The 27,418-nt window shown below is 38.7% G+C and overlaps 1 protein-coding gene across 2 annotated transcripts in view; it reads right to left on the bottom strand.

Annotated features, from left to right (window-relative positions):
• The window catches only part of LOC108256527 (mannosyl-oligosaccharide 1,2-alpha-mannosidase IA), a 225,761-nt gene that overhangs the window by 99,053 nt on the left and 99,290 nt on the right, over window positions 1–27,418 (bottom strand). For both annotated transcript variants that reach the window (XM_017453482.3, XM_053674949.1), the window contains exon 2: window positions 17,298–17,394. In XM_017453482.3, coding sequence (XP_017308971.1) covers window positions 17,298–17,394 — 97 coding nt within the window. The remainder of the gene's footprint in view (window positions 1–17,297; window positions 17,395–27,418) is intronic.

Below are 27,418 nucleotides of genomic sequence, written 5' to 3' on the forward strand. Positions count from 1 at the left end.
CGTGTAATAGCTACAGGAAACTGACTACTTCCAAATTTTAAATGTATGAATTTATTAATCTTTTATTTGAATTTTTTTTTTAAGTAGCAATCATTTATCCAAATGTAAAGGGTGTGAGATGTGTTCATTTAACGACATTAACCATCGTAGGAGAATTTACTTGCTGGAAAGTGAAAACAATTCGGCTAATTTGACGTAGAGGAGCAGAAAAGAAACAAAAACGTCAGTAGGCAAGAACTAAAATCTTGCAGTAGTTATACATTATTTATGATATGTTACAAGTTTGACAATTTTGTAACGTTTAATATTTGAAATAACCCGATTAATTCATTAAAATTCGTACCTTTTGGTAATCTACGACAAGTTGGCGGTTATCCTAACTTTAAGAAGTTACTTAGGATGATTTTTAAGAACACTCATTTCAGGAATTTGATTTTTTCGTCTTATAAGAAGTTTTGTCTTATAAACAATCTTAAAAAGAAAAAGAAGAAAAAAGAAGAACATTCTTAAGAAGAATTTCTGGGAATACAAAATATCCGTAACTTTTTTGTTAAGTTAAGAAGAAAATGGCAGTTAATAAGAATTTGATTCCTAAGAATGTTTTGTGAATCTGGCCACAGATGTATTCTTGGTGTATACATTGTTTGTGTGCTGTGTTTACTAGAATGAGTTGGAATGAGCGTGATCTTTGTGAGCCCTAGTGTTGATTTTAAGTTAAAAAGACCAACATCATTTGATTTGGGTAAAGCGACTACTTTAAGCTCATTGCAGTACAGCAACTCACAAACTAGTTCAGAAGTCTAGGCAAATATCTGGAGCTAGTAAAATGGAAGTTTCACAGTATTCAGCGGGAAGAAACTTACCGTAATCCCTCATTTTCACTGATAGTTGCTTCATTGCTGCACTTCTCTTTTGCTGCTCAACTTTGTACACTTTGTTAATCCCACCTTGTGTATCATCAACAGTCACTTTGCTTCCTGTTGCTGTAAACCTTCGCACTAACTGTCCCTCAGTGGTGGAATGAACTTCCAACCTCAATCCGGACCGCAGAATCTCCCACTATCTTCAAAAAACAGCTAAAGACCCAACTCTTCCATGGACACCTAAGTAACCCCTAAAATGCCAACCCTACATTATCCTAAAAAAAACAAAAAAAAACAAACAAACAAAAAACCACCTACTCTGGGTCTTACACCTCTACTCTGCACACTTTGCTTTTCTAGAACTCAATTAAAAGATCTTGTATTGTTCTCCGCTTGATATATATCGCTTTGCTTGGATTTCCGCATTTGTAAGTCACTTTGGATAAAAGCGTCCGCTAAATGAATAAATGTAAATCACCAGCAATTACTAATAATACAGCGTATGATGTCCAGAGTGAAAAATGAAACGATTCACTGCCAAACTATGAAATGATCGGTGTTTTGATTTCAGATACTGTACTTTAGCCTTCATTTATCTCAAAATGTACTTAGGTAAGATTTTTGAGGGTTTTGCATCCTGCATCCCCATAATTACAGGACTCATTTCAGTCATTTCAGAATATAGGACACCCTAAAACTTTTCATTTCTCCATTCGCACACAAATCAGACACACATCTGCCTATTTGCATGTTAACTGTTACCATAAAAAGCAACCAAATCCCTTATAATCCTCTGGCCCTTGTCACTTTTACGACCCACATTTTACTGTTCCGTCTGACTGACGTTCTTACGTTTACAGATTTATTTCAATCTGCTGGTTTTAATCTTTAAGGTCAGCTGCAAAAAAAAAAAAAGCCACGAAAAAACACTTCTGTGTATTTGTGAGCTGTGAGTAGGTAACGAGGTGCCTGTGCTCGAGGCTGCTCTGCGAGAGCAACAAATGTAGTGCGTCATCGAAGCCTTACAGAAAGTGATGCTGACAGGCGCTATGCTCCCTCACTGCCTAAGTGCGCACTTTAAATTCAGCGCTCGCTGCCTGTGCATTTCACCTACAATAACAGATGCCGTCGCCCGCAAAGAGTCGCAATAAAGCCCGAGGCCTCCGAGCACCCAGCAGTGAGAAACCAAGCTCCGCTGCCCCCATTTGCCATTTGGACAGTAAACAAGAAACATTATGGATCTCAAGAAAGCCTGTGGTAGAGCAGAAATCGCTCTCAAGCTGAATGAGCTCACACAGAAACGTCACCGAATAAACTTACATCAGCACAGTTCCCTCACCACCCACCGGCAAACATTACAGAGAATCGTGACAATTGAGTTCTCCGTCAGATTATAAAACACATCACTGGTTTTTCCGTAGGATTCTCAGCTGAGTATACTGTACACCGATCAGCCATAAGATTCAATCCATCTGCCTAATATTGTGTATGTCCCACTCATGCCTCTAAAACACTTCTGACCCGTTGAAGAATGGCCTCCACAAGACCTCTGAAGGTGTGCTGTGGTATGTGGCACTGAGACGTTAGCAGATCTTTTAAGTCCTGTAAGTTGAGACATGGGGCCTCCATGGATCGGACTTGTTTGTCCAGACGCTCGATCGGATTGAGGTCTGGGGAATTTGGAGGCCGAGTCAACACCTTGAACTCTTTGTCATGTTCCTCAAACCGTTCCTGAACAATATTTGCATTGTAGCAGGGTGCATTGTCCTGCTGAAAGAGACCAGTGCAATTAGGGAATACTGTTCCCATGAAGATGTGTACTTGGTCTGCAACAATGTTTAGGTTGGTGGTATGTGGTGGGACACTGTGGCTCAGGTGGTAGAGCGGGTTGTCCACTAATCGTAGGGTTGGTGGTTCGATTCCCGGCCCACATCACTCCACATCACTCCACAAGACGGTCCCGATGGCAAGTTAGTGCCTTGCCATCGGGAAGTGCTCTGTTACCACTGGTGTGTGACTGAATGAGTGAATGAGCTCCAGCCAGCTCCATCAAACCCCTTCAGATGATTCAGAATGCTGCAGCACGCCTCGTCTTCAACCAACCCAAGAGAACCCATGTCACACCCCTCTTCATCTCCCTCCACTGGCTTCCTGTAGCCACCCGCATCAAATTCAAGGCCTTGATGCTCACCTACAAGACCTCGTCTGGAACAGCACCCTCCTACCTCAACTCTTCCCTCACGCAATCTGTGATCGGTTAACGACCGACGCTTAGTAGTTCCTACTCAGTGTGGCTCAAGGTCCCTTTCAAGAACCTTCAAACTAACTGTTCCTCAGTGGTGGAATGAACTTCCAACCTCAATCCGGACCGCAGAATCACTCACCCTCTTCAAAAAACAGCTAAAGACCCACCTTTTCCATGAACACCTAACCAACCCATAAAAATAAATAAATAAAAAATAAATAAAATATTGCACTTACACCTCTACTCTGCGCACTTTGCTTCTTCTGGAACTCAATTAATGGATCTTGTACGGTAGCACTACTTGTATTGTTCTCTGCTTGATATATCGCTTTTGCTTGTATTTTCTCATTTGTAAGTCGCTTTGGATAAAAGCGTCCGCTAAATGAATAAATGTAAATAAATGTAAATGTAAATGAATGAGACACAGTGTAAAGCACTTTGGAACCGCTAATCTTAAAAAAGCGCTATATAAGTGCTGACCATTTACCATTTCACCAAGAGCACGCAATATTGATTTTTTTACCCTTGCGCACAGAGATTTCTCCAGAATCTTTTGACGATATTATGTACAGTAGATGATGAGATATTCGTAGTCTTTGCAATTTTACATTGAGGAACATTATTCTGAAATTGTTCCACAAATTGTAGATGCAGTTTTTCGCAGATTGGTGAACCTCTGCCCATCTTTACTTCTGAAAGACTCCGCCTCTAGAAGATACCCTTTTTATACCCAGTCATGTTACTGACCTGTTCCCAATTAACCTCCAGCTGTTTCTTCTTCCAGCCTTTTGTTGCCCACGTCCCAACTTTTTTGAGACGTGTTGCGGCTATCAAATTCAGAATGACACAATCTTCCCTTTAAAATTGTACGTTTCCTCAGTTTAAACATGGAACATGATATGTTTTCTATGTTCTATTGTGAATAACATATGGGTTTATGAGATTTGAAAATCATTGCATTCTGGTTTTATTTCCATTTTACACAGCGTCCCAACTTTTCTGGGGTTGTACTAGGCATGTCTTTGGACTGGGAGAGGAAACCGGCGTACCCGGGGGAAACGCCCGAAGCACAGGGAGAACATGCAGCATGGTTGAGCAGACAGGAAGTCTACGTTAACTCAAATTTCTACTCTTTACAACTGTGGAGAGTAGAAAAACATCTCTGAATGCACAACACGTCAAACCTTGAAGCAGATGGGCTACAACAGCAGTTTCCACTCCGGTCTGCCAAAAACAGGACTCTGAGGCTACAGTGGGCACGAGTTCACAGAACCTGAACTCAAGTCGACCGTATTTTCTTTCTTTCTAAGAGGCTCCTAGTCAAGACAACACGAAGAAGATGTGCTGCAACCCATACTGATTAAATATTTTAGAAACTCTTGCAAAGCATCCAACAATTCATCGAATAACAGACTGCACTTTGGGCTTGAAGTTTCTCAGAGGTTGTGTGAGTGAGTGAGTGAGTGAGTGAAACTCTGACATTGCTGATCCAGAAGGAAATAAAACCACAGAGCAGCACCTATAAAGGATGGAATTACCCTAGCTCGCCATATAAAACTAATCTTATCCCAGCAGGCCTTTTCTTATTGCAGAATGTCCTTACTGGCGATCACGACCCATAATCCTTTGTAGGCATGATGGGGAAGATCAAAATGATGTAGAGTGATCTCTGACTGGGTTAAATTGCAGACTAAGCAACATTTTCTCTTTTTTTCCCACCCATCTTCCAGTCTCTGCTGTTATTAAAGGTTGCATTCGCTGTAACTGTTCATTCTCTGAAATCCTCCCAGTAGAGCAGTAAAGGAGACGAATATAGGAGAGGAGGATGATGCCTGTCTCCGGCGAAATGACGGATGAGGTAACAACCTCGAGCAGAGGTCACGGTGGACTAAATATATACACAACAGCAGTTCCTAAACTTTTTTAATAAGACGCCCGCTTTATGGCGCCCAAGAGGTGTGGTGCTGTACTGATGACATTACATCTAAGCCAAATAGCAAGCCAAAGCAGATTTTATATATTTATGTAAATCGGGTCCCAACTTGAGAACCACTGAAATTTTTTAAAGGTTCACCTGGTACAAAGGGAAATAAACCATGCCCAATGTTTAACAGACAAGCTGACCAAGAACTTATCTACTTTAAGTAGGCTCAGGTGAAGTTGACGTAATTTTACTCTGATAATCAATAAAAAATTTGATCCTTTTATTAAGTATTGGGGGCTTGCATCCCACCTCCGCTCTCCACGCAGTATTGCCTGTTACCATAATCGTACTTGTTTGTCGCTGTCTGCCTGTCGCCTGTGCTCCGACCCCCCACTTGGACGCTTGGAGTTCACCCACTAGCATACTGAATATATTTCTGTTTTGATATTTCACTTCCAATCAAACTCAACTGCCATGCAGAGGTGTATAATATCATTTACAACAAAACCGAATATGTAATGCCACAGCCTCTTCAAGTCAAAGAGCCGAAATGGACAAAATATGCACTTTTTCCAACATTAACAGGCTTAATTGCCTTAATGAATATCTTATTCACTCACTCCCTCACTGCTTTTTTCTCCCTCCATGTGTGTAGATACAGAGTGAGTGAAAACAGGGCTAAAGGTCATGGCAGCCGCTTTTATTGGAGCATTCGGGGAGAACTCTCACTCCGAATGCAGTCACCTCCTGCTCTCTAATTGAGTCTCCTGGGCGATAAGGGAAAGAGGACGAGAGGAAGACGGAAGGTTCCTGAGAGAGAAGACACACCAAAAGGGCAATGGGTGATAAGATAAAGACTGCAGAAAATGACAGAATGAGGACGAGGATTTAGTGTTTCACGCACTCACTCACTCACTAACACATTTGCTCTTTCATTATCTCCCTCCCTCCTTTATTAATTCACTCTCTTCCGTAGTAACTCTCTCGTTGTCCCTATCACTACCTTATTATCCCGCTCTCTCCTCGCTCACTCCCTTAGTAATTCCCCCATTCTTTCACTTTATCATCTTGTTCACTCATTATCTCACTTGTTCCATCATCTTCTCACTCACTCCTTCAATATCTCACTCTCTGCCACATTATTTTTTCACTCCTTCATTATTTTACACACGCTTATCAAATCACTCTCTAATCACTACTACCCCTGGTAAAAATCACGGAATCGCCACACTCCGAGGATGCTCACCCGGCTTTTTTACTTCGTCAACATTGAGTGAGATGATTCCGTCACTTTTTCCTCTGCTTGATTTTGAAAAAAGAAAAAAGAAAAAAAAACATATGCCATTCATTAAAATAACTTTTTACTCACTCTTTCATTATCTTGCTCATTCCATCATCTTTTCCACTCATTTACCTGGCTCACTTCTTTATCATCTCATTCACTCTGCTATTCTCTTTCATTATCTTGCTCACTACCTCATCCTCGCACTCACTCTGCTATCATCGCTCCTTCATGATCTCGCTCACTACTTCATTATGGCAATACATGCCTCATCTCGCTCATCTGGTGATTACTATCTCACTCACTTCCTTATTATCTCACTCACTTTCTCATTATTTCCTTTACTTCCTTATTATCTCACTCACATTCTCAATATCTCCTTTACTTCCTCATTATTTCCTTTACTTCCTCATTATCTCACTTTCTCATGATCTCCTTTAATTCCTCATTATCTTACTTACTTTCTCAATATCTCCTTTACTTCCTCATTATCTCAAGTTCTCATTATTTCCTTTACTTCCTCATTATCTCACTTTCTCATTATTTCCTTTACTTCATTATCTCACTTTCTCATTATTTCGTTTACTTCCTCATTATTTCACTTTCTCCTGATCCCCTTTAATTCCTCATTATCTTACTTACTTTCTCAATATCTCCTTTACTTCCTCATTATCTCACTTTCTCATTATTTCCTTTACTTCATTATCTCACTTTCTCATTATTTCGTTTACTTCCTCATTATTTCACTTTCTCCTGATCCCCTTTAATTCCTCATTATCTCACTTACTTTCTCAATATCTCCTTTACTTCCTCATTGTCTCACTTTATCATTATTTCCTTTACTTCATCATTATCTCACTTTCTCATTATTTCCTTTACTTCCTCATTATTTCACTTTCTCGTGGTCCCCTTTAATTCCTCATTATCTCACTTACTTTCTCAATGTCTCCTTTACTTCCTCATTATCTCAAGTTCTCATTATTTCCTTTACTTCCTCATTATCTCACTTTCTCATTATTTCCTTTACTTCATTATCTCACTTTCTCATTATTTCGTTTACTTCCTCATTATTTCACTTTCTCCTGATCCCCTTTAATTCCTCCTTATCTCACTTACTTTCTCAATATCTCCTTTACTTCCTCATTATCTCACTTTATCATTATTTCCTTTACTTCCTCATTATCTCACTTTATCATTATTTCCTTTACTTTCTCATTATCTCACTTTCTCACAATCTCCTTTACTTCCTCATTATCTCACGTTCTCATTATCTCACTTTCTCATGATCTCCTTTACTTCTGTATTACTCACTTGCGCCCTGATTATCAAACACTCCCTCCCTCATAAATTCACACACTTCCTGTTATCTTACTCAGTCCACAGTTATCTCGCTATCTTCCTCGTTAGGTCACTGAGAACCCCCTCTGTCATTTCCTCCTGCACACTCACTTCCTCCCTCCTTCTCTCACAAACTCTTTTACTCTTTCCCTCACTTCCTCACACACTTACTGACTCTTTAACTGTCACTCCCTTTTTCCTTTCCTTTGCTGTAATTCCCATGCTCCCTCCTCCATTAATACCTAAATATTAACACCCTCACTCGCTCACTTACTCAACTCTGCTATACTCCAACTCCCTTTCTCCTCTTATTGTGACAGAGCCATGGAAGTTGCACTGTGCTGTATTGTTATCTACTAAAACCTGATGTGGGCTGCATGAGGTGTGTATCTGTGTGTGTGTGTGTGTGTGTGTGTGTGTGTGCGTGTGTGTGTGTGTGTGTTGGCTCTAATACACTCATCTGCCTCTCTATCACTTTCACAATAGAGCCTGAATTCAACTGACAGTGTGTGTATGTGTGGACGGACCTAATACATGTGTTTAATGCTTCCAAATGGAGATTGTCCATTAGTAGAAAAAAGGCACTGCTGAAAAAAAAATATATATGCCCCCTTAAACCTTTGTACTTTGCTTTTGTATTTACGGACATGAAAGGGTACTCTTTAAACCTGCAGGTGTGTGGGAGATGCTTTCAGGTTGGTTGAGAGGTTTTGAAATTACAATATTGCTCTCAGCCTTGGTGATTTATACAGTATGGAGCAATATGCGCCTCGCAGACATACTCACTTATTCCCAGTATATGGACCGAGCTATATGTGGCAGCAGGATGCAGAGCTCTGAAGGTCAGCTTGCATTTTACTGGATGTATTCTCAGCACTCCAGTGACACAAAAAGCATATCCTCAGAGTCCAGGAGAAAGAAAAAACAAAACAAAAAAAAGTTCCTCGTGGGTTCTTTAGCTAGAGCTCTACGTTCTAAGCTACCTAAAGGGATTTGGAGTCTCTGTGAGCAAAAGCAAGGGTGTCTGAGATTGTCTAATTTTGTTACCGTGCTGGAAAACACGACCCACCATTGTCAAAGTTACTATACCTATGAACAATGTCGACTCATATCACCTGGGTTTGTTTTTTTATTTTATTTTTTCCTGACATTTATGAGCTGGAAAACAGGTCCTATTTTTACATTTCGTTCACAAACAGAAGCCAGAATGGAACGAAAGTCTGGAAGCTAAAACGTAGAAGCCTCCCATTAAAATCTCATGGGTTTTTTTTTTTGGCAAATCATTCCAGATTTTTCATTTCCAGTGAACCCAAGCAGTGAATCTCAGTATAAAAGAAACACGATGAAGATTTCAGGCGTAACATGTTTACAGTCTTGTTATGACCGTAATGCTGCGTCCCAATACGCCTACTTATACTATGCGCTAAAAGTATGTACTCTTTTTGTGACGATAAAGAACATACTTTTGAGTGTGTAGCAAAAGAGTATGCAAGTACTGGGACACACTGACACGTCATGTAACGGAAGAGAACACCGTTGCCTAGTTACGCAGTTACACCGCCACCGTTTCCTTCATTCGTTATTCCTTATATCATTTATACTATAGAATACTATAGTTCTATACTATAAGGACTCTTCTGTCACGCAAGGAGTTCTGGGGTAATATTAGCTGAAAAAGAAATAGTAGATCATCCGGGTACATTTGGGATACTCGGTTCAACATACTACGATTTAGCACACACTTCTTCCTAATCTCACATACTATTTAGGACGGAGAGTAGGCGTATAGGGACTCAGCATAGTTTTCTGGTGTAACATACGTTGTTTAGCTTGTTAGCTACACTCTCAAAAAAACCCCCCCAAAAAACCTACCTTTCATTCCTTTAATATTGATCTATTTTTTACCTGAAAAAGTTTAAACATTATTTAAGATCATTGGATTGGATGTCTAATCTAGATCTAGCTTAAAAGCTTTACTCTAAACGCGCACTAAAGGTGCACCAGATTTATACAGTATATACTAAAAATAGAAGAAGGACAAGTGCCTTTATTTCTGAGAGTGAAGGACATTCAGGGTTGCTAGATAAGAAGATAACCGAGAGCTATTTTTAACACGAAGAGAACCGAATGTATTTCCATTGCTTTTCACGTGAAAAAATCTCGTTAGGTTAGGAAAACAAAACAAAAAAAACGACAACAAAACAAAAATTGATAACTTTTGCCACCATTATATTTTCTATAATGCTTGCATTTCTGAAGTATCTATAATCCAAGCTATTTTGCTAATTATTCCCAGGTATGATGTGTTCATAATGACTGTAGCTGAGCTAGGATCATTATTTTCATCTCAAGCACATCATTATCTGAAAGACAATAACGACGAACGCGGCGTCTTCACATGAGCGTCTAATTAACAGATTCTGCAAGTCTGTAAGGGTGCGAGTTCAAATCCCCGACACGGCACGGCTCGGCTCTTAAAACCGCTGAGCTCTGCACTAAAAGCTTATTTTGCTTCACCTTGAAGACTCTTTGAATAAGAAAACCATCCAGCAAATGAAAAATTACATATAAATGCGAATAAGCAAGGGGAGAGAAAGAAAAAAAAAGATAAAAAGATGAAGAACAACTTTTTTCAGAGCTAAAGCACGACTACAGAAATTACAGTCTCTCCAGAATCAGCTATAACCTGTAATTTTACCTTTCCAATTTCCAAGGTGAAAGAAGGCTGGCCAGCTGAATAAGCAAGCCGCATCTTATTCAGCAAACCTCTATTATTCACTTCATTTATTTATTTATTTATTCGAGCACGCAGTACACTTTGTGAATTACATTAACATATCCTGGCTTGAGTTCTGACTCGTATCCGCGACAGCGGTGTGAAGATTTGGCGCTGAAATCACACGAATACAAACGCAGGTAAACAAAAGACGAATTTCCATTTTGTATGGAGCCGGACCTGGACACTCGAAGAAGTTTTTCAAACTTCAGGAGTCAGGACTGGAACACGATGTGATCTTCTGCTGTCACTTCCATGCTCAACACGGATGTAACGAATGCTTCTTGGAGTTCCTGTCAGCTCAGAGCAGTACATTCTCCTCTGACCGGTTTCATAAACAAGGCACGATTCCGCCCACAGAGCCGCCGCTCGCTACATGGGTGTTGTTATTCGACATTGATTTTTCTTGCCTTTAAAAAGCAAGATTCATTATTTCAATTGACCAGAACAGCTAAAAATGTCCCATGAAAAAACGAACTAAAAGCCAACAAGTGGTGCTGTTAGGAGTCATTACGCAATTATGAATCAGCTCAATCCTGAATAAGCTTTGTATAATTCATGCATACGTTTTAAAAGGAAACATCCCCAAAATTAACCGAAATATTAATCTGTTAATACGATAGTCATCCACTACACCACTAAAAATGAGGATCACACTAGAGGATATTTCTTATCAGCGATATCATTTTCAAGCAAGTGTTCTTGCTAAGTACAGCCACGAGGACCCTCTGTAACAGATAGCGTTCTCGGTGCTCTGTCATTTTCTTTCCATTTTCTTTCAAGGTCGTGACCCGGCAGATAACACGCTGATAATGAATGCAGAATTAACAAAGTGGACGAAAAATAAAACAAAATTGAAATATATATATTTACATAATTGAAAATAATGTAATTTATCACTAAAAGCATTTTTTTTTTAAATTGTCATCCAAATAGGTTTTAATTATTTGCTTTAGTTTTATTGGGAATTTACTGTAACCTTAGTTTTATAGGATTTTATATATTTTCTCATTGATACTTTTACGTTGTTTTAAGGATTGTAATTGTAATTTATTCATACACACTGTTTTGATTATATATATTTTTTTAAATTTTGTATAATGTAATTTGTTTTCTTTCTGCCACTGCTATTATAGATTTAATTATTATTATTATTATTATTATTATTATTTGCCCAGTTTTGTTTGTTTGTTTGTTTGAATTTTGTTTCTTTCTTTATCAATTTTAAATTCATAATTCATTTTTAATGTATGGATGTGTGTGCTATATAAATAGTATATATATATATATATATATATATATATATATATATATATATATATATATATATATATATGTATGATCGTTTTATTACAGCACTATGTGTAAACCCAGGGTCGCTGATTTTTTTTCACGTGGTAATAGTGTGTAGGTTTGGATTTGGTGGATTTAGCGGAGATAGTTCTTAGATTTCATTTTTTTTTTTATCCTCTATCAAAGAGCTATTTCTTCTTTCATCAGACACCGTCCTTACTGAAGGATTTCTCTGAAATAACCGAGTCGATATAATACATTCAGGATTCTACAGAAAGCACAGTGAACACCAGGGTCAGTGTTATTATAACCTGAAACCTATCATGAAACCAGCGCTCACCGAGTAGCACGGACAGGCGTCGGTCCTACAATGAGGATGGAGTGATTTTCTTTTTCTTTCCTTTATGTGTTAAAGTGGTTTTATTATTAAGTGGAGATAAAACACAATGTTATCTATGTCTCTCAGTCTACCGGCTCGTAGCTTAGAGCTGGATATGTTCCGGATTCTCTGTATATCTCTACAGCTGTCAATGTGTGTGTGTGTGTGTGTGTGTGTGTGTGTGTGTGTGTGTGTGTTCGACACTCGCAGTCTGCTCTAGTTACAGTGAGCTGTAATGGACCACAGGCTTGGCTGACACACTGATGCCTGAGTCGAGGTAGCATCTGTGTGGTTGTAGCGAGGATGGAGGGAGAGAAAGAAGGGAGAGTGTGTCAGGATCTGTTGTATGACAGTTGTAGGAGTACTTATACCTACTACAACCAAGCCTACAGTATATACCACTACATCACATATTCGAATGCTCTAATGTATACCGGCTCTGCCGAAGTCCTCTCGAAATGACCCTATCTAGCCAACTAATGCTAACTGTTTACTCAGAGGTGGCAGCAATGCTAACAAGAAAATCCTAGCAGGGAGACAGAAAAAAAGTATGTCAGTGAACAAAGTGGCTTATTTCCTTTTTTTTAAGAACAGCATGAGGAAATAGCTCAGTGTGCATGCTACTTAATAATAAGCCCATGACAGAGACCACAGTCCCGCCTACTTGTTTTCTATTGGCTGATAAGACCAAGGCTTCTGAATTCACAAATCAAAGTTCACCTTGATAAAGTCGACCAAAAAAAAAAAAAAAAGCATGACAATAGCATTTGAATAGATGTGATCGACTGTATCCAAATGTTTGGCTTGTGGACACATTTCTTCAGTTCCCCACTCACAAATATGAGTAGGCAAAATGGATGGATGGGGTAAATTGTATAGGCTATACATTTTGGCTACTACGGTTGCTCATCAGTCACGCCCACAAGCGACAGCAGTTACAGATGCACACAAGAGTCCAATGACAAGCAACATTTTGTAAATTGTAAGCGTTATGGTAAAACTGCAGACGATGACACCGCTACCTTCCAACCCATTACACCAGGACCATTTTATCTCCGCTCCATGAAGAACATATTTAGGTGAATGTCCCGTGAGACGCACAAAAATTCAAATCAGCCAGGTTAATCATAAATCATGACCAATGTTGACTTTGCTTCTAATTGTATTCACAAACACATCCGCATACACACACACACACACACACACACACACACACACACTCCTGTTACTGGATTACATTCCAGACGTCCAGATTGCGCCCCCGCCCCCAAATCCCCACCCCTTCAACACACACGTTCAGAATGGCATCTCATGGCTTTTCACTCTCCTTGACGACAAAAGAAGCATTTGCTTTACTCTCTCGCAATCAATCGGCTCATGACAGAAAGGCGCTCGCAGTCAGCAGAGGAGAAACGCTCCTCTCTCATTCCTCTGTGCCGACGCTAACAGAACTTCAGATCCTTCACACATCAAACTCCGCGCTTTCATTTGCTCACTCTGTGATGGATTTAATCACACAGCTAGTGGAGTCAATCATCAGTCCAGTGTAAAATGGAAACGTGGGATCTAAAAGCAGGTGGATTCTTGCTTTGCAGTTCATGTACATGTGAAATACAGATGGGTTTATATTGCTACCGCCTTCACCATAAACATACATTATCCATTTCTTTTTTCATTTCGTCTTCAGCAGTCTTTAAAGATGATTACTGCATTATTCCTATATGTTCTCTCCATGTCAGATTATACGATGAAGATCCTCTGACGATAGACCCGTAACGAAAGAAAAGTACTACGTTCTGTTTACGTCATCAATGAGTGTAATACGCGCTCATGCAGAAAATGGGCTGAGCTAAGTAAGTAATAAGGATATTTATCAATCCATCAGCATGTTTTGTTTATGTTTTCATCATTGCCACTATCGTATTTGTAGCTGTCCGGTCAATTTCGCATCATCCTATGCTGTCCTCCAATTGCTTTTAGTCAAGCGTCATAGCAACAATCACACTCTGAAATTTTCATCAAAACGCTAGAAATTTTTTTAAAAAATCGATTTTTTCCTCCTGTGTGACGGAAGCAGTTAACGGGATTCTTTAATACAGGAAATATCAATTGTTTACATAAACGCCACATGAATTTAAAACCTGATTATTCAGCTCTATTTTTTTAAATCAGAATTTTAACATCATTTATAACATTCTAAGCGTTTTGAATGTTTTGCTCTTCCGCTCTCCGAGCTGGTAAAATCCCAGAACACAAATCCAAACAAATGCGCCTTCACGCTGATACACGTCGTACTGACGTCCAGTTCTAATTGTGGTTGAATAAAAACTAAATCTTTACGAGCGGTGCATCCCTTTGCGCCACCTGCTGGTGATTTTGCGAACAAGATTTGTGTCTAAATTCGTGCGTGCCCCAGTGGTGGCGGTCCCCGCATTGCTAAGAGGCATTTAAGTTGCCCACCTACTGTACGATGATCATCTAAAGAGGAAACTAGCATAGGTTTACACAAAACTCATGGGAAAGCTACAAATTACGGTGGTGGTGATGGTGAAACGTAAACAGGAACATTAGTCAACGTCATTGCCATTACCGTATCTGTAGCCGTCCTGTGAGTTTGGTGGCTTATAGATAAGCGTCGTAGCTCACACGGAAATTGTAATAAACAACGTTGTCGTTGGCTGTCGTTGGTCGCATTGGGATTAAATTGTATACATGTATTATTTATTCTAAAACCACCGATCTCAATTCACGACTGTTCTCACAGCTCGTCGTGGCCTAAAACACGTTTTATGTTTTACATGCTTTTTTACGATTACGTGTTAGGCTCCACTAACGTATCTTATTACAGTTTTTCCTTTAATACGTCATCTGGTTTTTTTTATTTTTTATATTATTATAAAAAAAAAAAATTCTTTCATTTGATTAATGCACTGAAATATGATGCCAGCTGATGTAAATGCTTTGGGAGTATTGCGTCTTAACATACTCATGCCAAAAATGCTACAGTGAGGAAAAGCAAGAGGGATGGATGCTACATTTGTGTGTGTGTCCCTCTCTTTCTGACTCTTCTACTGACTTTGACCGTAATGACATGCTTTTAACGAGCAGGCTTAGCCGCCTCTGATCTCCCAACATCTATGTTTACTCACGGGATTAAATTAAAGAACTCGGTGTCCAATTTCATACCTGGCTTCCTCCAGAGCCCTTCATGATTCTGCCAACAAACACACACACACACACACACTTTAGCTCCTCTGGCCAGATGTTTTTCTGTACTCTGAGACCAAAAGGGAGGTATATAGACATAGGCAGCTAGAGCACAACCATAAATTCATTTAGTCAGCGGATTCACCGGTCCAGGAACTAAAAGCGGGAGCCAACGCATCCCGAGCAAAGCTTTGGACGGAGATATGGATCGTTTCCCATGGGTAATTGTGTCATACGTTGCATTTTTTTTCTTTTTTTGAGTTTTGAAAAAATATTAAAGGATTCAGTTGACCATACAATTCAATTTGGGTCCCATAAGGAAATGTCTCAAATGTCTTAAATGCAACCACTACACGCATGAAAAATCATTTTGGGTAGGGTCATTTATACTAGGGGGAAAAAAAAACCCAAAACAAAAAAAAATCAATTGCTTTTCTAATTTTATTTCTATTAAGTTCTATTACGGTCAACAATTGAATATTAACTCTAAAGGTTAGCATAGCTTTCTGAGAATAAGGCTAATTATGTTATGATTGTGATAAAGCATGTATGTGACCTGCGGTACAGTTGTAGCTATTATAATTGTACAGCATGCTGCTTGAACGTCTCAGACTGTATACACTAATTTCCACACTCATAAGGATGAATTACAATCAATACAGAGCTCTTATACATGATGTTACCCTTTTTTTCATGGAATTATGGTTAAACCATAGTAACCATTGGTTAAACTATGGTTTGAAGCATATTTTTTCACACTGGTAATTGGTTATTATGGCTACTTTGGTTTCACCATAGTTATTATGATATAACAAAAATAAAAGAATAACGTCTTTATGAGCTCTGCGTCATCAATCAATTACAATACATGAATTACTTTAAATGGACATCCAATGATCTTTTGACCACGGCAGGCCTATAAATAGTTGTGATTATACACAGCCTTCGGATATCAGTCATGCCCAAGGGTGCTTCCCACAGTGTGAAGCTCACGCAACGTTGAGTTCCCTTTGAAACAGAACATATACATGATGCTATATGATAAGTATAAAATCTGTAATCTAAATCTTAGAGAAATGTTAAGTGTTTAGCAATTTTAGACAAATGCCTCTTTTTTTTCTGCTTGCCTTCTGTTTTTTACTTCCTGGTTTTCCATACATCCTGTTTTCCTTAGCTCCTATATGCTGTATGTAACACTTAATTGGTATGCATTCCTTGCAAATTCTAGTTTCCTTGCCCCCCTTGTTTCCTTGTGCTCCTACTTTTCCTGCTTCAGACTTGTTTGTTACAGTTCCCATGCCCATCACTCAGTAGAGCTAATGAAACGCCTCGAATGAATAGAAATGCCTCTTCACAATCCAATCAAAGTATAGTTTCCTTGACCCACTGCTACTAGTGATTTCACAATGACCCAGATCACGGCATGGCAAGCCTCCATAGTGAAATCTCTACAGGGTATAAATTGGATGCTCAGCTATCAAGTAATCCCAAATAAGCAGGACTGTCACAAATGGAGAAGGAACATATTAGTATGTTCCAGTATCGGTTAAATGTCACTCTGTGTCATTCGGGTAAGTGAGTTCAGTAAATAGCGGTGAGGAAAACTGTCAGATGGAACAAACCATTTTTCTTGAAAGAGTGACGCTAATCCGTAGAAAAGTGAAGTAGCCGCCTTCGAAGCTCTCCGTTTGTGACTCGCAGCTCTTGTGTGAATGACTTGGAAAAAGCTATCTAATTTAGTCTGTGAATAACCAAAATTCACCCCAAAAAATGGTAAGGCGTTTGCCATAGAATGCAAGTTTATAGGAAAGTACAAGTAGGAAAAGCAGTTTGAGAAGATGTGACGGGCTGCTTCACATGTTTAGGAGGAAACACATGCCAGACCTCACCCTCAGCAGCTGGTAGAGCTACTTAGTGGTGGAAAATGGCAAATAACTCAATTTTGAGAAAATGGTTGAAAAAATAAAGCATTCTGCTAAGTGTTACTCACCGAACATGTTGCCGATGTGGCCGTTTTTGGTGAGTGGCCTGAGCTCATTTTGACCCCATGCGTAACGTCTGTAGTTGTCCCAGGCAAATTTCATCATCTACAAGAAAAACAAAGCAACGATGGTTAAAATCCATGGAGTTAGAATCCACTCTGAAGTTAGAATCCATGAACATAAGTGTAACTAAAGCTAGTCAAGAACTCTTTAATAGGTTCATACAAGAACATGTTAAGCAATTAAAGGTGTGCAGCTTTTACTGTATGACAAAACACTTGCATAAGAATCGTGCAGTGGAACAGCTAGCAAAGCAAAAGTTCATTAAACACAACCATAACCATAACCACTGACCATCATAGACTCACACATGACACCCAAATTCTTGAGGAAAGTGGTCTTCATATAAACTACCACCATTCAGCATCAATTAACAACATTCCCCTTAAAAAAAAATAAAATAATTTAAAACATTCTTTACTTAATCTACTTAATCTGTACTTTATATTTAATTCTGTAGCATCCTTCACTATAAAACATTAAGAAAAGAACAACACTTCTAGAAAAATTCACATAATATTCCAATATTAGTCATTGAACACAAACTAACATTGTCTACCAGCATACTTCATCAAACATTAATACTCACCATAGCAGTGCAACTTTCTCCAACATGGTCAAAGAATACCATTCTCCAACAACTAACAAAACTGTGCATCAAACACCAACTTACCTCATCAAACACCACCTCTCCGACCAAACCTCAACATTCACCATGATGGCAACATTCATCAAATTGTAACATATTCCAAAGAAAAATTCCTTCACACCATTATCCCGATTAACCACCAACATTCACCTTTAAAATATCAACATTCTCTACTAAATACCCTCATTCATTCCAAAACCCTGAAGGAAGACCAACAGACTCAGAAAACATCAACCGTCAGTAAGAAAAATACAATGGCCATCAAACACAAACATAATCCAACACACAACTTTCTTCAACATTCTCAAACACAAAGATACATCAACAAGCACCAACATATTCCATCAAACACCAATATTCACCAACAGATGGCAATGGAATTCAACAAATTCAAAGTATTATAATTCTGTAAAACATCAACACTAGCCCAATTAACTACCAACATTCACCATGAAATGCCAGCATTCTCCAGTAAATACCAATATTTTCTGATAAAAACACCAACATTCTCTACTAAACACCATTATTCCCTAGAACACCCTAAAAAGACCAAAGACTCAAACAAATGCTTGAGTCAGAAAAACAACAACCTCGTTATCCATCAAATGCAAATTCAATACCACCAACATTCTCCGGTAAACACTAACATAATCCAACACAACAGATTTCTACAATGTTCACAAAGATTCTCCAACAAACACCAGAACTGTCCATCAAACACCAATATTCACCATCAGATGGCAACATTCATCAATATTTTCCAAAAAGTCTCAGAATTCTAGAAACCATTAACAATAACCCAATTATCTACTACCATTCACCATCAAACACCAAAATTCACCATCAGATGGCAACATTCATCAACATTTTCCAAACCATTAACAATAACTCAATTAACTTCTAACATTCGCCATCAAACACCGACATTCACAACACAAACACAATACCGACACACCAATATTTTCTCAGGAAAATCACAAGATTCTCTACTAAACACCATTACTCACTAGAAAACACTAACAAAGACCAACTGACTCCTTAGAAAACATGAAACGTCATTAAAAGATGAGATATTGATCACAAATTGTCTAGCTTTCTCCTCCAAATTCTAACACAACCCAACACATAGCAAATTTCTCCAATGTTCACAAGAACGAAGATTCTCCAACCGCCAAAAACCATCCATCAAACACCAATATTCTTCAACCAATTCTAACATTTTCCAAAGAAACTCTCATAATTCTCCAAAACATCAACACTAAACCAATTAGCTACCAACGTTCACCATCCAAAACCACAGCATTCGGTAAAAAAAACAATTAAAAAAAACACATTAATGTTCTAAAACAAAAACATTCTCCAACAAACACCAACACCATCCACCAAACAGCAAGGTTAGGTTAATCTCATCAGTCCAGTGGCAATATCACGATGTGTCCCCAATAGTAATATTAACTGCCAAGCCAGAAGAAACAAGCGTGTATTGAGGTGAACAGTCTAGAAACTTCACCACGCGCAAACAAAGGTATGACACGCCAACATCTGGATTCGTAGTGTTCTCATTTTAAAAATTGGTCTTATAAAACTATAAAAGAGCTTGGTAGTGATCCCACAAGCACATAACAAAAGATCATACCAGACAAATTAGCACTGAATAGATGGAGAGACTTATTCACAAAATGAAAGGATTTAATCATTTTCCCAGAATGTTCTGGCAATGCTAGCAGCCAAACACTGATATCATTATACATAATTCTGCAACAGCAGCTACACTGCTTATGATTAATCAAGCAAATACAGCTACTCACGAACACAGTGATGGCACACACACACATGCGCACACGCAAATGATTTCCTACAAAAAAATTTCAGAACCATGCAGCCATTTGTCCATTCATCTCAATTTATTATACTCTAATGCTATAATCCTAAAATTCATCCACAAAGGAAGAGGAGGCCTGTCTTATGAAATTAAGACTTAATAACCCGACTACCACCCTGAACAACAGAGTTCTCTCTGAGACATACAGTAGGCATGCTGGATTTATTAGGATTTGGCCGTCTTTTGTCTAACGTAATCCCTAAAACCCACTCGATGATCCACTCGCCATGGCACTATCTACAGATAGTCTACAGTACACAGCAATCTATACGTTCTTATACTTCACTGTTCCTTCTCTTTTCACTTAGCAATAAGGAAGTAAAATTACCAATTGCCAATTTTAGAAGGCCGTGGCTTCATCGGGATTCATACGCACGTTCTCCTGAATGTTGTGCCGTTCAGGAGCTCTTTCTTGTTATTGTAAAGCGAAATTACCTTTCAGGAAAAGGGAACGCATGAATGGAAGATTTGTATAATAGATTCAATAGACTCCGAACCTTAATGTCTTGACGACAAGGAGTTCAAACACAAGTCCATGAATAAAGATATAAAATAACTTCAGGAGAATAAGAACTAATAGAAAAGACAATAAGTGCAAGTATGGTGTGTTATATTATTGTGTTATATTTGTGTTATATTTCTATTTACCTTTATATCTTTAAGCGATAGAATTAAAATCGGAATTTTTGCTTCACAGTGGGTCAGAACAAGTAAATTAAAAAACAAATAAACTGATAAAAGTATTTACAACTCTGTCATGCTGATGTCAAAATGGTTGTAGAAAGAAAGCAGGAGTAAATGTCTTAAATATATATATATATATATCTATGGGGCGTTTTACTGTTAAAATGTCAAAAGATTGTCAGAAACATTTTTTTTACTACATTTCCTTACATGGATCCCATTTTCAAGCATCTTTCAAGCATCACACTGAATGGAGGATCTTATAAACAATGCCTTTCTTTCATTTTAGCTTCGCTACCAATCCTAAATCAACCAATCGGTTTCTGCGGTTCTTGTCAAACTTTAAAAACTGGCTTTAAAAACATTACAACCTTTTTTTTCTAAATAAAAGTAAAATTATCCATATACACGGCATCAAGGCAAATGTTTCTGTCAGTGTTATCCCATTGTTCTGTATTAAATTTGGACGTAAAGGCTTTTTTGTAACCAGGTTGCACTTCTGTATGTTGTTTATGATCGTATTAAATGCTCTACAATCTGCAATATTTTTGAAAAGGTAATGTAAAAACTCTTTCATTTCTGAGATAGCACTGACCATTCTTATCCAATGAACTGCACGGCCCAAAAGTGTGATTTACAGCATCGGTGACATTACATCAAGAAAGCACCGGTTTATAAATGTTCGTTTTGTCAGCCAATGATGAGCAAACTGGTTGAGTGCTGATCTGGCTTCAGACCAAAAGCGTGATTTACAGCACGGCTCGATGGAAAGTAGCATGCGTCGGAGAAAGTCTTGTGCTCCTCCGTGGCCTGGAGATTAAAGATTCCTGGAAATGACTTCAATTCAAAGGAAACTATGTCCAGTCCTTTCCTTTCCTTCATGATTCATCTTTCTACAACTTAATCCTCCCACAATTCCTCTCCTGTACATGAACTGGATGCTTGAGGCTTATTGTTCTAAAACAAGCCTTCAGAGAGCGAGGTGGGATGACGGGTCACACGGTTGAACACTTGTTCATGTTACTCATATTCGATCATTGCCAACCGTGGCAGTAAAAAGAAAGGGTTAGACGCTAGAGTGTAGTAACTCTATTTAAGATTAGTAACTCTAGTTAACTCGAGTTAAGCAAGAACGATCAGCATGGGAGACTGAAAACCTTGGCGCTGGCTGACTTCTTTGTCATGGTAAAGAGGTGATAGGCTTTACTCTCAGCGTGGAAAAAAGCAGATAGCGTGTTGCATTACAGAGGTTTCAGGTTTTGTTTGAATTCACTCCGAAACATGCCTTTCTAGAAAGTCAGCCAAGGTTCTTCCCTCAGGTGTGTGGAGAAACATAAAACGGATTTAAAGAGAAAAAATACGCCTAAAATGGTGTTTCTGTTTGATATTCATGTCCTCTTTATCTCTGCCGAGCAGAACTCCATCTGATAACCGTGAAGATGCTGCAGGTATCTGGAAGAGATACAAAAGCCATAAATATGGTCTTAATTCTTAATTGATAAGATGAGCACAGATGATGCCAGCAATATATTTACCCTCATATAGTAAACGAATAGTGTACAGTATTGTTTGTCTGTTTCAGTAATTTTATATCCCACATGTTAACGATATTAATACTTTACGACATACTCGTCTATAATAAATAGCACCATACAATAATGATCTCCTATATGTAGGCAATAAAGCACAATGGGATGTTCTGTTACAGGAAAAAGAATCAACGACAGGGTGGTGGGATGCGTTGAATATTCTCCAATAACAATAGCATGTTATTCCCCAAAGCAATTTGTCAACAAGTAAAGTTTTCAATTTATTCAAGAACGTTATGTCATACTTTTCATCTCTTTTCAGCTACATTTAATGCACAACACCAGTCTTTCTTTTTCCCCCTCTCTCTTTAAGTTAATAAATAAACAAAAAACAAACAACAACAACAACAAAAACACACCTTGCACTGTTGCCGTAACCACAGCGCATAAAGTCCTCTGTTTTCAAGACTTTCAAGACTTTATAGTGGAAAAATAACTGACTGTTACAAAGCACTGACACTGGAGACTCCTTACATAGATGTTATATAAACAGTATGCATTGCCTTCCATACATTAGAACAAGTGCATTAATGTAAACCTGCTCTTATAGAAAATGAATCAACACCTTCTGACCAATCACTTTTGAGAATTCAGCATCACTGTGGTATGACAGAGCATAAGGACAATGTAGGACAATATGGAGCTATACAGAACTATATGGCACTACAGGAACTGCAGAAACTAGTGCTCAACTTTTAAACCTTTTTGTACACTTATCTGGACATAAGCTTCAGAATCTTAAAGGCTGCAACTTGATTGGCTATCCGCACTCACAGCATGATGTCTTTAAAAATGGAACAGTTTTGTTTGAAATTGTACATAGATAGAGTCTATCTATATATCTATCTATCTATCTTTCTATCTATCTATCTATCTATCTTTCTATCTATCTATCTATCTACCTACATATCTATCCATCCATCCATCCATCCATCCATCCATCTACCTATCTATCTACTACCTATCTATCTATCTATCTATTTACCTACATATCTATCTATCTATCCATCCATCCATCCATCCACGTACCTATCTATCTATCTATCTATCTATCTATCTATCTATCTATCTATCTATCTATCTACCTAACTACCTACATATCTATCTATCTATCTATCTATCTACATATCTATCTACCTACCTACCTATCTATCTACCTACCTACCTACCTACATATCTATCTATCTATCTATCTATCTATCTATCTATCTATCTATCTATCTACATATCTACCTACCTACCTACCTATCTATCTATCTATCTATCTATCTATCTATCTATCTATCTACCTACCTACCTACCTACCTACCTATCTACCTACCTACTACATATCTATCTACCTACCTACCTACCTACCTATCTATCTACCTACCTACCTACCTACATATCTATCTATCTATCTATCTATCTATCTATCTATCTATCTATCTATCTATCTATCCATCCATCTACCTACCTACCTATCTACCTACCTACCTACCTAACTACCTACATATCTATCTATCTATCTATCTATCTATCTATCTATCTATCTATCTATCTATCTATCCATCCAACTAACTACCTACCTATCTATCTGCCTACCTACCTACCTAACTACCTACATATCTATCTATCTATCTATCTATCTATCCATCCATCCATCTACCTACCTACCTATCTATCTACCTACCTACCTACCTACCTAACTACCTACATATCTATCTATCTATCTATCTATCTATCTATCTATCTAGCTAGCTAGCTAGTAGTAGTATGCAGTAGTATGTAGTAATGCAGGTTAGTATAAATACAAGGTTTTTGTTGTGTGACTCAAGACAATATGCAGGTCAGAAAATGAAGGATCCAATAACTCCCAACAACTGAAAGTATTAATGTTTAAAGATGAATAAACAATGAAATGACTTTACTTTCGACACACTGAATTCAAAATAAATCTCTACATAGTGTTAGTCAAGAAGTGCTAAAGTGTCAAAATGAGACAAAACATAACCAGTTCAAACTGACGTCTTACGTATAGACATGAACTACATACAGTTACTTAAAAAATATCTGCTGTCAAGGAAGCAAAGATAAGTCCATGCTACTCCAGTCCAACATTCCTAGTCCAGTCCAGCCTAACCACCATACCACCATGCATTATCCTTCAGCTTACAAACATTTTAAAGCGTCTAGACTGAACAGGAAGTTCAGCACTGGAAGAACAGCATCCGTCTGTCCTGGTCAAAAATCAAACAAATGGGGGATTTATTGTACAATACACAACCAGGACCAGAACTGCCCTCGATAAGGTAAATGTGTCACAAAGCACATACACACGCACAAACACACACAGTACAACTCTATTGGAAAAAAACAACAAAAAACACAGCGGTGTAAATGGTTTCACAGCAAAATGACAAGCAAATGAAGGCCATTACTGAACCACTGTGGGCGTGCTAGTGTTTCTTTTTACTCTTAATAAGAGAACACTCTTGAGTCTGATGCACTGATGAATCATTTCTTAAGGACCTTACGTTTTTTTTTTAGGAAGCAGCCACTGAAAACCTTCTCACAGGTATGGCTTTACCCGAGATGCTACCCGGACATTGGAAAAAGAAGTTGTTTTTTTTTTACATACATGCATATATACATACAGTACATGCAAACAAACAAATAAATAAATAGACGTGTATTAAATTTTCCTACTCCTGCTCCTTAGAAGAGCTTGAATAGCCTCCACGTGTAAGGTGCGATTGGAGGCAGGATGCAAGAGCGTGAACTCAGAGTAGTATTCATTTGGGCCAATCTGAGAATCATTGTCCAAATCAACAGCATGGTTCAAAACACAGGCAGACAGCATCGAACGGGGGATAAACCATCATCACAAATGACAACACAATGACAGGTGTAAGCTTGGAATATAAAAATAAAATAAATCAAAAAAGATTCAAGGCTCGGAACATTATGATACATAAACGCATGATAAGACTTCACAATGAGACTCAGGAGGGAATAAATAACAAACGAATCAAGAACTTGACAAAGAACAGATGAATACAATTGTGAAAAGCACCAGCGACAGCACAGGACTAGAACAGAAACAAAAGCCCTTGGCAAAGTCAACAAAAGCAGATGACATGAACGCGAAACAAAATGACATAAGGAGCTCTCGTAACGCTCAGAACTGTACCACACACTGAGAGAGGGGATTTGTGATACAGCACAGCCTTTCTGAGCTCAGGATTTTTATCCCAGCAGGCGGTCTACTCCGAGGGGGGCGGGTGGGGGGGGTTTAAGATGTGGCATTTTCCACTTCACACCTCTACATGGATGGATCCATATGGATTTTTGATTTGCTAGGCAGTTGGGTGAGGGGGTTGGTGGGAGTTCATAGCACTGGACCTTTCTACCAAATTTGGCATTTTTATGCCTTACTGTCTTTAAGAAAATTCCAAACGAAGCGACTAGAAAAAAAAATTCTTAATATTGAAGGTGCAGTTAGCTATTTAATTTCTTTGCTAATTTACTGTTAGCTGTTTTTGTTTATTTTATTAGTTGAAGGATGGGGGGGCATAATGGTTTAGTGGTCAGCACGTTTGCGTCGCAGCTCCGGGGTTTGGGGTTCGAATCCCGCCTCTGCTTGCGTGTGTGGAGTTTGCATGTTCTCCCCGTGCTTCAGGGGTTTCCTCCGGGTACTCCAGATTCCTCCCCCAGTCCATAGACATGTGTTGTAGGTGAACTGGCACTTTCCAAATTGTCCAGAGTGTGTGAATGTGTGTGATTGTGCCCTGCGATGGGTTGGCACCCCGTCCAGGGTGTCCCCCATCTTGTGCCTAGAGTTCTCTGGGATAGGCTCCAGGCTGACCCTGTGTAGGATAAGTGGTACAGAAAATGGATGGATGGATGGATAGTTGAGGGATTTCTTCCATTTCCTGTTGGATGTGTTGAGTTTGAGTTGGTAGGGATGATTTTGGGAGTGCGTGATAACCCGTTGCTGTACCCTAGCAATGGTCATGTGATCACGATGAGAAGATCTTCAGTCCCCTGTGGTCTGCCGTTAAAATATGTAACATCTCAGAAACATTCTTGACGTCTTGGGCCATAATGGACACATAACACAGAACAGCTTGTTCAGTCTGAACACTGACTGAGAACTGGGATCGTGGTCTGAGCCAGCTCTGATTGCAAGCAGCTGTGCTGGGAAAGGGGCAAAAGATAGAAGAGGGATAGAAGAAGATCAGGAAGGAGGAAGCGATAAAAAGAGCAAAATGATGGGGCTGCTAATAAGCGGGTATTGCGCTGAAGGGTACGCGCGTGTGTGTGTGTGTGTGTGTGTGTGTGAGAGAGAGGAATGAAGGAGACTCCTGCAGCTGTGTCGCTGTCATCATCACTCTCAGGAGACTGGCCCATCTTTAAAAGCTGTTTTTCTCATTAATACTCTATCTAGTTGAGATAGAGTACTCAGGAAAAGCCAATTATACGAAACGAGGAGTCTTTTCGAGTTTTTCCGAAACGAGATGCCACTCGCCATCCGTGTACATTTACACAAATCAATCTTCAGCTCCTCGGCTGGAAATGAACCAGCCTGCAGGAATGTCTCGCAACCCGCGACACGCTGTTCGGAAAATGACATTTGTGCAAACATTGTCTGGCAACAAATTAACAGCGTACACACCTACGGGAAAGAAAATGCTTTTCGGAGAGCAAAAAAAGTGAACACCTCAGGGTAATAGTAGCATGTTACGGTATATTGTACTTGCCAAAAATAATACAAGAGTATAATTGAATATAAGCTTCATTTATTGAGTAAATTACATCCAATTTTTCCAGTCCCAGAAAAAAAAAAAACCCTCACTGCTTTGATTTCCATTGTTATCGGTCAAAAATCTAATCCCACTTTTAAATCAATAGATCCAATCTAAGGACGTAACCTTGACAACGATTAAAAATGACGCTTCACCGTACACTGCTAATCTTTCAAATTGAATGATGCGGATTCGCGTTTTAAAGGCTACCGTGTGTGGACATGTTTTAATTAAACGCAGCAAGAACACGGCGAGATAACAACCACTGGGAAGTAACCATAACAACAATCATTTAGCCTATTGATATGCTATTTTCATCATCACTCAGCTGTGAATGAGCACAAAGGCTATTTTTTTTTCTTTTCCATCCTTGCAAATTGACTTGGCAGAAACAAGATAACTCCTGCATCCTGTTTTTTTTTTTTCTCGCTCCGATCTGTCTGTTATTTTCTGATATCAGGAATCTTTGGTGGCCGTT

The sequence above is a fragment of the Ictalurus punctatus genome, chromosome 23 (genome assembly GCF_001660625.3).
Source record: "Ictalurus punctatus breed USDA103 chromosome 23, Coco_2.0, whole genome shotgun sequence".
NCBI lineage: Eukaryota > Metazoa > Chordata > Actinopteri > Siluriformes > Ictaluridae > Ictalurus > Ictalurus punctatus.